We start from the raw sequence: 12702 nt of genomic DNA, 5'->3' as shown, positions 1-12702 counted from the left end.
GAGCGTCGTTGACCACGGTTTGACCCAAGCTATCTATTTCTAATAGGATATCACTCCAGCTTGATCGCTTGACAAGAAGCTAAATCTCAAAGCCCTGCGGCAATATATTGGTGCATTAATCTCGGGCACCGGTTCATCTTCCGCTTGATTATAACAGTGAAAATTCGGACGGTGAGGCAGTTTGACCGTACATTTCTTTCGTATTAACTCCTAGTTTTTTTTTTATTCTTTTTCAACTGTGCAATGAGAAGAGGTTGCTGGCTTTTGAAGAAGGCAGTGTATACTCTTTCACATGCATTCTAATTATTTTATCCGATTAATACCTCGAATAAGAGGCAAACAAACGGAACGGATGCCTTTGTTTTGGAACTTGTTTCATGTGCGATTGTTGGGAATCTTCAAAGGATTTAAATTCGAAACAGTAATCTATCCTTTCTTTATTTTTTTAGACTGTCCATTTTGTTTACATTCGAAACTGTACCCAGGTTGATTATAATGTGATTTCACTTGCTTTATGATATGTAGAAAAGCTTTATTAATCTCCAGTTTTACTTCCTTCGGATTTCCACCACGCAGTTTCTTCTCTTGAAATCCACCATATGAGATCGGAGTCATGTATAAGAAGATTCGATGGAGAGAGAACATAAAACTTGAACTTAACAGGAGTTAATATATTCACTTTATTTCACGATATTTATCACCCAATTGTCTCATTTCATGGGCAGCATCATACTTAAAGAGATTTTATCTATTCCGTGACCCGTGTCAATGATTTCTTTCTTCTATTTTTTTAAATTTTATTTTTCAAAATTATGTTATTTTAAATATTTTATTTTTAAAAATAAAAACTATTTTTTTAAAAAACTAACTCAATCTTATCTTGTTTTTAACGGGGTCATTTGAATCACAGATTAACTAGACTTTTTCGGATCCATCTAAACCCAGCTTAATCATGTATCAAGTTGAGTACTTACAGTCCGGTTTCTAAACAGTGAACAACATATTATTTGTTTGTTAAGAAATGATAACAGTGAAAGTAAGTTTTTTATAACATGGATTGAGCCTTACAAATTCATAATTAATAGTCAGACATCATCCGTTACGTTAATGTTAGTAGTAAACAGAGTAAAAAAGTCGTATAGTTACCACTAATTAAGATTGCTTGATCAATCACCGCTATAAAATAAAATTAAAGGATTAGTCTAGCCTTCTTTCGCATTCAATGGAGCATCATAACCTCCTTAACTTCAATGAGGCAACTAAGAACTCGCTGTATCATAGACTGGAGATCAGTTGGTCTAAGAGAACAAGTAATTCGATTCAAAATCTCACAAGAGAGTCTAAAGAAACAAAACTTGGAATTAAAATAATAATGTATATAAATAATTCAACTATAATTTTTTGCCAGCCAAGAACATCTGTTCATCCGATGGCTCTAGTTGCACATCAAGAGTCAAATCTATATGTTCTCCGCTTGGACTTCGGAGACTCGTCATCCACTTCCGACAACCATGAAACCAACGATGACAAGGAAGATGGTTCAGGCGAGTAACGCTTGTTAGTCACTCTAACAGGTTCGTAATTGCTCGAGCCAATCAAATGTGGAAAGTTAAGCTTAGCTTTTGCACCGCGCATTTTAAAAGCGGCCCGGTCATAAGCCATAGCCGCATCCTCCGGTGTCTCATAAGTCCCCAGCCACTGTCGTGCACCATTTTTCTTGGGATCCCTAATCTCGGCTGCATATTTTCCCCATGGCCTTCTCCTCACTCCCTTATAATTCCTCCCTTTTGGTGGTGGCAAGTAATTGGATGCATCCTCCACACTTACTTCAAACTCATAGTTAGATGTAGTGGTCATTGAATCAACTTGATTCCATAGAGACCATTGCATATCAAGGGACTCTGGTACCTGAGTGCCACAGGCCATGGTTTGACTGGAGCTATCTATTTGCAATAGGATATCACTCCGATTCTCCATTGAGAAAAGCCTATTAAAGCTCAAGCTCTCGCAATAAACCGGCCGAGCTTGGATGCCACTGTTAATCTCTGGAACCGGTTCATCTTCGAGAAGGTGATGGCGAATTGATTCCAATAGAGCAAAATCGGAAGGTGAGGCAGCTTGACTGTACATTTTTTTTTTTGGAGTATTAGCTTCGATCGAGAGAATAGGTTGTTTGTAAGTCCTGTAGGAGAGAGTGAGGAATGACTTTTTTCAGGAGTTTGAGTTGATGTATTTATATATGATAACATTTCAACGTCGTTTGATGTTTCTACGAAGTTTCATTTTTCTATAGTATAGTGGGATGTTGGTATTCAATCACACGTTTTTAATGTTTTGGATCGTATAGTATATATATTCCTATACTTTCCTATTTCTTTAAAATATGTAAATTATTCTTCTTATTTTTTATGAATGATTGCGAAGGACATATACTATCAACAAGCGCGCGGGTTTTATTTTTTTATTAGGTTTTTTTATGTTAATTTGTATATCAACTAAGATTAAGTTTATTTTTGAATAATTTAATGGTGCATTTTCTATATTAATCTAAAGCATATATTTTTTTAGATGTTCAAGGGTTAAACCGAGAAAATAAAGAATTTTTTTAACCATCACACCAGCTCCTTAAGATTGTGTACAACCTTTCAAATCCTAGTTGACAAAAAACTTAGTGTTTTAGTACAAAACTATATTTATGGCTCGCGCTTCAGTACTGTGGTATGGTTAAATTTTTTTTGATGTAAAAAATTGCTAAGAAAAAAAATCTAAAACGTGATTTATTAATTTAATTAGTAATTTAAATAAAAATATAGCAACAATAAATATAATGACAAAAGAAATAACAACCAAATAGATAAATGAAAGGTAGATGACCTTGAGCTCACCCAAAATATAAAAAACTCAATATTAAAGAGTAAAATTATAATTAAAAAATTATAGTGAAAAAATCCAATTCAAACAGATTAAATTGTAAATTTTGTGATCATGAATGTAAGATTGAGATAACTTTATAAAAAAAAATAGAGAAAAAGTTTGAAGATCAATTCTTAATAAATCAAATGAAAACATAATAACTTTATAAAAAAAAAAAAACTAAACATCAATCTCTAGCAAATAAAATATTATAGGATGAAAAAAATATAATTAAAAAAAGCTAAGAAAACTTGATCTGAGCGCACCTGGGTCATGATGCAAAATCCTTAACCCAATTGTGATACCAGGCTAACTATGTTTGAATGTAAACTTGATAAAATCATGAATTTTAATTATCGAATAACCAAATATTGAAGGACAAAAATAAAAAAATTATTTAAAAAAAGTAATGAAAAGAAATATGAGTTAACTTGGGATAACCTATTAACCCTGCTACCATGGAAACATGATTAGGATAAACCTATAGAAAGAAAAGAAAAAAAAATACAAAGATCAATTTTTAATAAATAAAAAATTGAATGATAAAATTAAAAAAAAATCAACTAGAGTTAAGCTTTGAAACTAGTGACTTTAGTAATGAACTTGAGACTAACCTCATTGAAGACCGATTACAATAAATAACAAAGCAAAACTAAAAAAAAGATAAAAAAAATAAGAAAACATAAACTTAAAGAAATTGAAAAAAATCAAGCAAATCCAAATATTCATCTTGAAACTGCTCTAATTTTTAAAACTCTCAACTCATGGAATCAAGAAACTTAACTCTTAACTAATTTAATTTTGAAGGATAAAATCATGAAAAAAAATTAATATAAAAAACTTTTCAAATAAAAAAAGATAGCGATAAAAAGAATGAGGATAAAATTTGATAAAAAAACCTAAAGAGAATAAAATTATAAGAAAAACCTCTAAAAATCAACCTCATACAAAATGAATAGCAATTAAAAAAACAAAGATCAAATTTAAAAAACTAAAAACTAGGGGGGTAAAATTAAAAAATATTTATAATTTAACAGATTATTCTAAATTAAAAAATAATAATAAAAAGAATAAACATCAAATGTGAAGAAAAAAATTGAAGAGGTTGGTATTGAATTCGAGAAAGAGAGAAAGAATTAGAAAATAAAAAGGAAATGGCCGCATACACCAAACTAGAGGTTTGTTTGGTCCACATGTTATTTCATTATGTAAGAAGTTCAAAACCTTTCAAATATCACCCTGAAAAGGTAATGTTTGGTGGCGGGACAGCCTCACATGTAAAAGTCGTTTACGTATCAAGTTTTTTTAATAATACTTAATATATATAAATTACAATAATATCTTTGAGTAATCTTCAAATTTAAAATAAAATTAATGTAAAATGATAAACAAAAAAATTTATGTGAAAGAGTTATGTTATTTTTATTTTTAAGAGCATCAAAATAATTATATTATTTTGAAAAAAAATTTAAAATACCAAAAAGCCCCTAAGTAATAGATATTATTTTTTTTTTATTATAAGATTAAATTAATAATTATACTATATAATAAAAAATTAAATGACTAAACTGATCATAAAATTTGTTGAAGACAATTATATAACAGTGAAAAGATCATCTTTTCATTAATATACAATAATAAAAAAAGTTAAGCTAGGAGTTACTAGAATTATAATAACTTCACTTCTCCTTGAATTTTTTTTTTTTTAAAATTGATATAGATGCTAATGCCATCATCATTCTAACTGCTTTCTCGTGCATTAATTGACATTACATTAAAGATAAAAGAGTTCAAGGTAGTATAATGTCAAATTAACGAAAGGGACATTTGGGTATAATTTAAGTGATTGAATTTTGTTGCCGTTCAATCAGAGAAGAGAAAAGTGGGAAACATCCACTGCAATGGAGGAAATAGGAGGACGGGCACCTGGCAGTTACATTAGTTCATCATTAGTTTATTTTTACACAACTCTGAAAATAACGTGATAGAGAACAACAATGATCTATACTCTATTCTAACTACTTTCTCATTAATTAATTGACGCGCTTTAAAAATAAACAAAGCTAAAAGAGGTAAGGGAAAGATAATAATTAATATTTAATGTAAGATTGATTAATTAATTAATTAATGACAGGACATTTTGGTTTTGTATAGTATTTAATTCACGAATTGAATATGTTGATTGATATTAAAAAAAGAAGAGAGAGAATTAAAAAGTAGTGAGAAGCATCCACTGTATTTCCTCAACGAATGAAGGAAAATTTTGCAGTTATATTAAGTACAATCATACTCATGCGCGAGAACCATTGCATATTATATAGTATTATTTATATATTTCTTGATCATCACGTGCGCAATGACTTAGTTCTTTCTTCTTTATTATATCACCATTATTAAATTCAGCTCAATCTGGTCAGTTTTTAGAAAAAATAAAAAAATCAATTTAAAATTGATATAAATTAATTAATTCATCTGATTAAAACCTAATCTAACTTAATTATTTTTTTAGAAAATAATAGAGGACTTGATAAATTTGAATGGAGATAGCAGGTACACAAACATCAAGAGGTCTCAGCTGTGTCTATCGGACTTCGCCATATATATCTGCAGTGCAAAGTGCAAAATTCCATGGATGATGCTTGAAAAAAGAAATTATTACATGAACATGGTTCATTGGACGAAATGAATCGCATTGTCTTAATTCACTCCATCAACTGGTTATGATTTATAACAGCAGAACAGGCTCAACTGATCATCTGTACAGCATTGCTCCAACCAATCTGTGTTTCGTCCAATGGATCAGGTTCTGTAAGATTTTCTCTTGCGAACAGGTGCATAAATTCGAACAATAGGCACTAGTACTGCTCATGAAACTTGGCATAACTCATGCCATAACTAAGAGATTAAACCAAGCAATTCAACCTGCAGCATCACACTCGGACAGATGATACCGTTTTAATTCTATATCAGAACAAGACAGCAATCACGAACCATTGATTTGTCACAACTGTTGGGTGCTGATAATAAAAGTTACCAAACGATTGTGATCAGTCTGTTCAAATATAGATTGCAAGAAAAGTGATGAAATCTACATTAAAACTAAACCAAAGATTAATTCTTATGATTAAGACTAATTAAAGATAGTTAAAAGGATAATAATTAATTTTATTGATTTTTGTCTAAATAGTTGTCATGATGGCCATTACAAATAACTCATTACATATTTATAGCAGTAAATCTCCGCGGTGGTCATATATAATTAAGAGTAATAGGACTAAAACCACTCATAAAAAGAAGTGTTAATTTATATCTCGATTGATGCAATGATGATTTATCCATACATAGTAGATCCAACTCCCTTGAGAAAACTCAAATTTATTGAAACTTTAACATGTCTCTAATTTAATCAACTAAAATAACTGGCTACTAATGACTCGTCCGAAGTGTCAGAGGAAACAAATCCCGGAACTGATCTTGCTTTGCTTCGTCCAACGTGGTGAGTCATTATCTGAAATAGATATAGAAGATGAAGGCTCTGGTGAACTCCGCTTCTTAGAAGTCACCCTAGCTGGTTCCCAGTTATTGTTAGATCCGATCAGATGAGGGAAATTAAGCTTAGCCTTCGAGCCACGCATTTTAAAAGCAGCTCGATCGTAAGCTAGTGCGGCATCCTCAGGCGTCTCATAAGTCCCGAGCCACATCCTCGCTCCATTCTTCTTAGGATCCCTAATCTCTGCCGCATATTTTCCCCATGGCCTCCTTCTCACACCCTTATACTGCAATCCCTTTTCCTTCAGCGGTGGTGCTCCAGACTCGCGCGGTGCCACTTCCAATGGAACAGCTATTTGTGGAAACTCTTCTTTCGTCGTGGTCATATTAGATTGCAACGACATTGATGGAAGCCATCCGAAGTTAACAGCATCTCGGAGAGCATTGTAAACGATCATATCCTCTGAATCATCTTGCTTTAATGGCAAATCACCCCAGCTTTCTGTTGAATAAATATTACTAAAGCTGAGGCTCTCGTAAAATGCTGGTGCGTTAACATTACTGGTACTGGCAACAGTATTAATATTGCATTCAAGAACATCAAAGCCTGATTCCAAGCTCTTCTCTCCTAACATTTTGACCTGTACTTTTGTAGGATGTGGTTTCCCTCCTTTTCTTTTTGGGTTTTCTACATGAGCAAGTTTGAAGATTTGTTACTGTCATTTATATAGGGACTATCAGGAGAACTTGAGGATGGCTGCCTATGATTCATCACAATTTACAGGTGAAACTTTGTGGGGTTTCTATGAATTTTCCTACCATTGAGTGGTATACATTTTTTTTTTTTCTGTCACATGTTACAATTGATTTTCTATGGATAAATGCATAATTTTTTGTTTGCCTAATAGTGCCAAACGATGCAAATCCTCTATAATATCAAATTATTAACAATACATACGTAATATTTGTAACTATGCTGTATAATCAAAATATTTTTATATATTATTTTGATATTAATATATTAAAACTATCTAAAAATATTAATTTAATATTTTTAATAAAAAATAAATTTAAAAATCACTTTAGAAATCAAATTCTAACAAAAAAAAAAACGCTCATTCAGTGTAACCAATGAAAGTCTAAATGGGTTAATTAAAATGAAAAAAATTAATTAAACTCCATGTTAATTATTTGTTTTGTGTACTTGTTTGTTAAGGAGATCTGCATGTATTAATTTAAAATAAATTCATTACATAAATATTGGTAATTACTTATTAAATATTTTGTTCCTCTAGAAAATCAATGCAATTAAAATGAAATCAAATAAAAAATATGGATTTACTATGACCATAAGAAAGAAAACCAATACAATTAAAATGCAATTTGTTCTAAAATTAATATATTGTGTTGCAAGTACAGGATGGATTGCAATCGCATTAGGTTCTATAACAAAATTTGCAATGTTTGCCTTGTGTTGAGCCCCCACTCTCCACATTCTTTGACTTTGTTGAAGAAAACTTTAGACAAAGGTTGTACTTGGTTCAGAATTTAATTTATGCAAGTATATGACTAATTTATAATTGTTTCTCCATGACATGTGATATCGTGGTGCTAATTTTTTGAATCCTATATAAGAGTATAGAATTAAAAAAATTGTTTCTCGACATGTGTGGATATCTTTGTGCTAATTTTTTAAATCCTATATAAGAGTATAGGATGAAAAAAATTGTTTCTCGTGGATATCTCAAACACTGTTTTTATGGATTCAATAATTGATATAGTTTTTAACGGCTCAATGAAAGCTATGTTTGTGATTTAACTTCGTTCTATTAAATTAGATTTTAATATTATATTAAACAATTCAAATTAAACAAAAAAATACAAAAATAAAAGAGAGATAAGTTAGGTTTCATTAATATTAAATGATTACTTTATTCTAAAAAAATTGTATTAATATAAAAAAAAAATTATATATAAACTAAAACGAAAATACTATTTTATTCTTAATAAATAAAATAAAAAATATATATTTCTTAAAAATATATAGATATTTGTTCTACACGATACCTCCAATATACTCTTCGATTTGTTAGATTCCTATAAGTTCATCACCATCCCATATAATATTAATCATTTTACCAACTCCAGAAGGATAAAAATCAATGTGGAGAGAATGATTTTTTAAAGCAACACTGACATGGAGGCCACCACTATTTGCCCCAGGTCGACTGTGCTTGACATCCAGAATCCAATAATCAAATTTCCCAATAAACACCATTTGAAAGGTAAAATTAATTAGTAAAATTAAGAAGACACCTTTTATTTTATTTTTTCTAAACCTTTGTGTTTCTTGAAAAGGTTGTATTGTTTCTTCGAGTAATCAACTTTGTTTAATTAAATTATCATGTAAAAGAATAAATAAATTAAGCAGACACATTTTATATTTTCTTTTTCTTGAACCATTATGCTCCATAGAAAGGTTGTATTATTTCATCTTCGTTTTCATATTAAAATGTCATTGTCAAAATAAAAATAAAATAAAAGCGATTTTTTTATATTTTTTTCTAAATCATTGTGATTCTCAAAAAGGTTATGTTATTTTATTTTAATTAAGTTTTTTATTTCACAATTATTATTACATATTGAGTAATTAAAAAAAATTAATATAAAAAAGTTATAATCAGTGTGTTGTTTGGAAAATATGATTTGATTGAAGAGTAAAAAATCAATAAAAAATATACTTAATAAAAAACTTCTTGACTGAAAAATGGAAAAAAATTGCAAAGGGATATAATTAAAGGTAACGCAAAATTATTCAATTATTGTTTTTCAAAATATTAAAAGGAATTAAATATCTTGCGCATAACACACCACTAGTTGAGAGGAAAACCAGAAAATCAAAATCCTATTCCAAGAAAATAGTTTAATTAAAGTAGATTTCATCGTCCCTTGGGCCCAAGAGGGCCTGGACCTAAGTCTTAAACTCAAAGATTTGTGGTCTGGGCTGGTCCAAAATAATTGCAATAGCTAGCTTAGTAAAATCTTAATCCTAATCCAGTAAACGGAAACTAATTGCTGTGCGAATATAGAGTTACCAATTCCCATGAGAGTGTACGCTACACTTTTTACCTTTTTTTTTTTTTTTTTATTGCCCTTCCTACCTTTCATACAAAACCTATTAATTAAACATTAAAAATTGAGTTGATTTTTAGTAAAAATGTCATAAAATGATTAAATAATTTATGAGAAGATAATGAATATTTGAAATAGATAAGCAAAATATCTATTAAGTATTAAAACAATTCTGATTTGAAAAATCATTTGTTTCATTCAATTTTATATTAATAAAAAAGAGAAAATTTTATGCTTGCAAGTGAACACGTAATTTATTTCTGATTTAGTAATTTATTATAAAAATATATTGATGCATAAATTTTATGAATTTTTAAAATGAAAAAGCATAAACTTTTCATAAAAAAATGGAGACTTAGTTGCGTAAGCTTTGAAAAAAATCCAAAAGTGAGAGTTGTCGCACTTAGATGTGTGACGTCGAGGAATTAAGAAGTTGTTATCAAATTGTTTGGTTCAGGATCATTAAAAAACTTGTGTATATTAGTTTTATTACAGATTTCAAGGGTAAGAGATTAGTTGTTGTTAGAAAATGTATTAATACCCTTAACACCTATTATCTAAGATAAGCTGCATTATGCGATTTAAAGGATTTGATGAGTTTTTAGCCGGTAGTCTATCAATGACCTATGATAAAGATTCACTCGTGCAAATAAATTTTATGTTTCAAATTTATTATGAGTTTGTGTGCCCAAATGAATACACATGAAAAGGATCTATTTAGATGTCCTGATAGGCAATGGCAGAGGCAAGGGGGGCTGGCAGGGGCCCCGGCCCCTGCAAGAAATTTTTTTCCCAACCCCCTCCCTTGTAAATATTATAAAAATAATTAAAAATTTAACTTTACTCCCCTTAATTTTTAATTTGGCCCCTCTTAGTTCTTTTTTCTTGCTCCGCCCCTGCTGATAGGGTTCATATATTCTAAAAGGTGGAAAGGTTTTTTATAACTCATGTGTTGTAGTGAAAAATAATCTCTGTTAAAATTAATGAATATTTAAAATAATCATGAGAATTTTCTAGTTAATTTTTAATATTTAATTATCAACATATTTTTAAGTCCAAGTTTATGCTTAAAATATTTACCATTAATTCTTATGAATTAATTTTTTTTTAGAGATAATTGAGAACTTGACCAAATTCAGCAAATTGATTATTAAATTCAAAATATATGCAAATATATATTTTTATAAAAAATGCCAAAACACAACATGTGTGTGTGCGTGTGTATATTTTAAGCAAAAACATGATTTTTATATTTTTGAGAAACTTGGTCACATGCAATTTAAATAAAAATTATATTTTTAATAGAAATATTTTTTTATTATTATATTTATGGAAGGGAACTGATTCATTTAATACAAAAAACAAAACCTCATATATAAATCATAATTTCAAGTATTAAATATAGGAGGGTAAAAAAAATAAAAAAAATCAAAATTAATTGCAAAATTGTTATCCGAACTATTAAAAATTTGACTAAAGCCGTGTTTGGCAAAACACGATACTGTGTTTTTAAATTGTTTTAAATTGAACAAGATATCAATTTAAAAACAAATTATTTACTAATTAAATTTAACTCAAAAGCAACAAAATACCAAACCCAAACGTAATTGAGAAGATTTGATTATAGAGGGCTAAACTTAATTCTTACAAAGTCAATTGATGGAAATCAAAAATAAGATTACAAGAGAATCAAAGTTTAGAATTAATTAAGTGTTAAATGAAACAATTCTCAACCAAAAATCTTTTTGGAAAAGACGTTAAATTTTGAGGACTCAATTTGTTTAAACTAGGGGTGAAATTAAAAAAAAATTAAAAGCTTGATGATTAGTTCATATAAATCCAATAATAAGGATCAAAATAAAAAAACAATAAAATTCAGGGTTGGTATTAAAGTTTGATAGGGGTGAAATTACATAAAATTAAAAGTTCCAATCCAATTAGAAAAGTAATTAAAATAATCATAAGTCAAAATGATTTTTGGTTAAATTCCTAAATTAAAACCAAAATATTTGAAGATTAAAATAAAACCAGATGATTAAAATTAAAATTAAAATTACTCAATTATTATAAATGAGATCATATGATTTTGAAATGGAAACAATTGAGAGGTAAAAAAAATTCAAATTAATATCTAAACTAGGATTTTATTTGTCTTCATGATGTATGTGTGTTGCAATTTGTGTTTTGTATGTAAAAATATTATTTTTTGTGTTTTTTTATTCACAACTCAAGTTATTCTACATATACATTATACAGCTAAATGAGTTATAAATAACTCTTTTTTTTTTTATCTTATCATTGGAATTGAACTCTTTGAGGATTTATTAATTATCATATTTATATGTAATTTTACATGCCTCAAATGCATAAGGTTATTTGTTTAATCAACTTAAATTAATTATGGATTGACATTCAAATTTATTTTTCTATTTAATAGGTTAAAACACCAATACCAAATTAAATTTGGTCATTCCTCAAGGAATCTCTACTTATAAACTATTCAATAAAAGGTTGTGAAACTCTGGTCATAAAAAATTCATCCAAGTCATATATCATAAAAAAAAGAGTTTCAACTGCAATACTATTAATTATTTGCATTCATAAATTAACTGCTAACATATTTTTTCTTCTCTCTTTCTCTCTCTTTTTTTTATGATTTATTATGAATGCATGAATTCCCGCCCAAAAAAAAGCTTTTAGTGAAAAAGATGAAGACTAAATCACACAAGTTTTGAAAAATAACTTTTTTATATAAAAAAAGTGGGAGTGTAATCAAGAAAATAAAAGCCTATTAATATGTTTTATCTTCTTTTAAAACAATTTTTTTAAATTTTTAGAAATTTCGAATGAAAAATTATTTTATTAATATTAAAAATATATTTTTTTAAAATACAAGATATATAAAGTATAATGGTATCCGAAATAGAAAGGAGTGGTGGGAATTAACTGATAGAATATATTTAGATAATGCAAGGTGCAGCTTCAGCTCAACCCCAACATCCGGGCCAGTAACCCACCTTGAATCATTTTCTCATAGAGGGTTATGTAACACTAACGGGCCTATATGAACCATATAAGCCACTTCATCCACTTTGTCCACGATCATGAGTTGGAGTTTTGCAAAATATGGTACCTCTATCTATATTATAATTTATATTATTTTTAATA

General features: G+C 28.8%; 2 protein-coding genes across 2 annotated transcripts; both read right to left on the bottom strand.

The window, feature by feature from the left end:
• Positions 1-1350: 1350 nt before the first annotated feature.
• LOC105119624 (ethylene-responsive transcription factor 13-like) lies at positions 1351-2174 on the bottom strand. Its single transcript, XM_011017787.1, has one exon. It carries the CDS (start codon positions 2128-2130, stop codon positions 1447-1449), a length of 684 nt encoding a protein of 227 aa, XP_011016089.1. The 5' UTR covers positions 2131-2174; the 3' UTR covers positions 1351-1446.
• A 4016-nt stretch (positions 2175-6190) lies between these two features.
• Positions 6191-7125, bottom strand: LOC105119623 (ethylene-responsive transcription factor 13-like). Its single transcript, XM_011017786.1, has one exon. It carries the CDS (start codon positions 7035-7037, stop codon positions 6360-6362), a length of 678 nt encoding a protein of 225 aa, XP_011016088.1. The 5' UTR covers positions 7038-7125; the 3' UTR covers positions 6191-6359.
• Between the last annotated feature and the right edge of the window lie 5577 nt (positions 7126-12702).

The sequence above is a fragment of the Populus euphratica genome, unplaced genomic scaffold, assembly GCF_000495115.2.
Source record: "Populus euphratica unplaced genomic scaffold, PopEup_1.0 scaffold3229.1, whole genome shotgun sequence".
Classification (NCBI taxonomy): domain Eukaryota; kingdom Viridiplantae; phylum Streptophyta; class Magnoliopsida; order Malpighiales; family Salicaceae; genus Populus; species Populus euphratica.
Note: the sequence above shows the minus strand (reverse complement) of the source record. Positions and strands in the feature narration are given on the sequence as shown.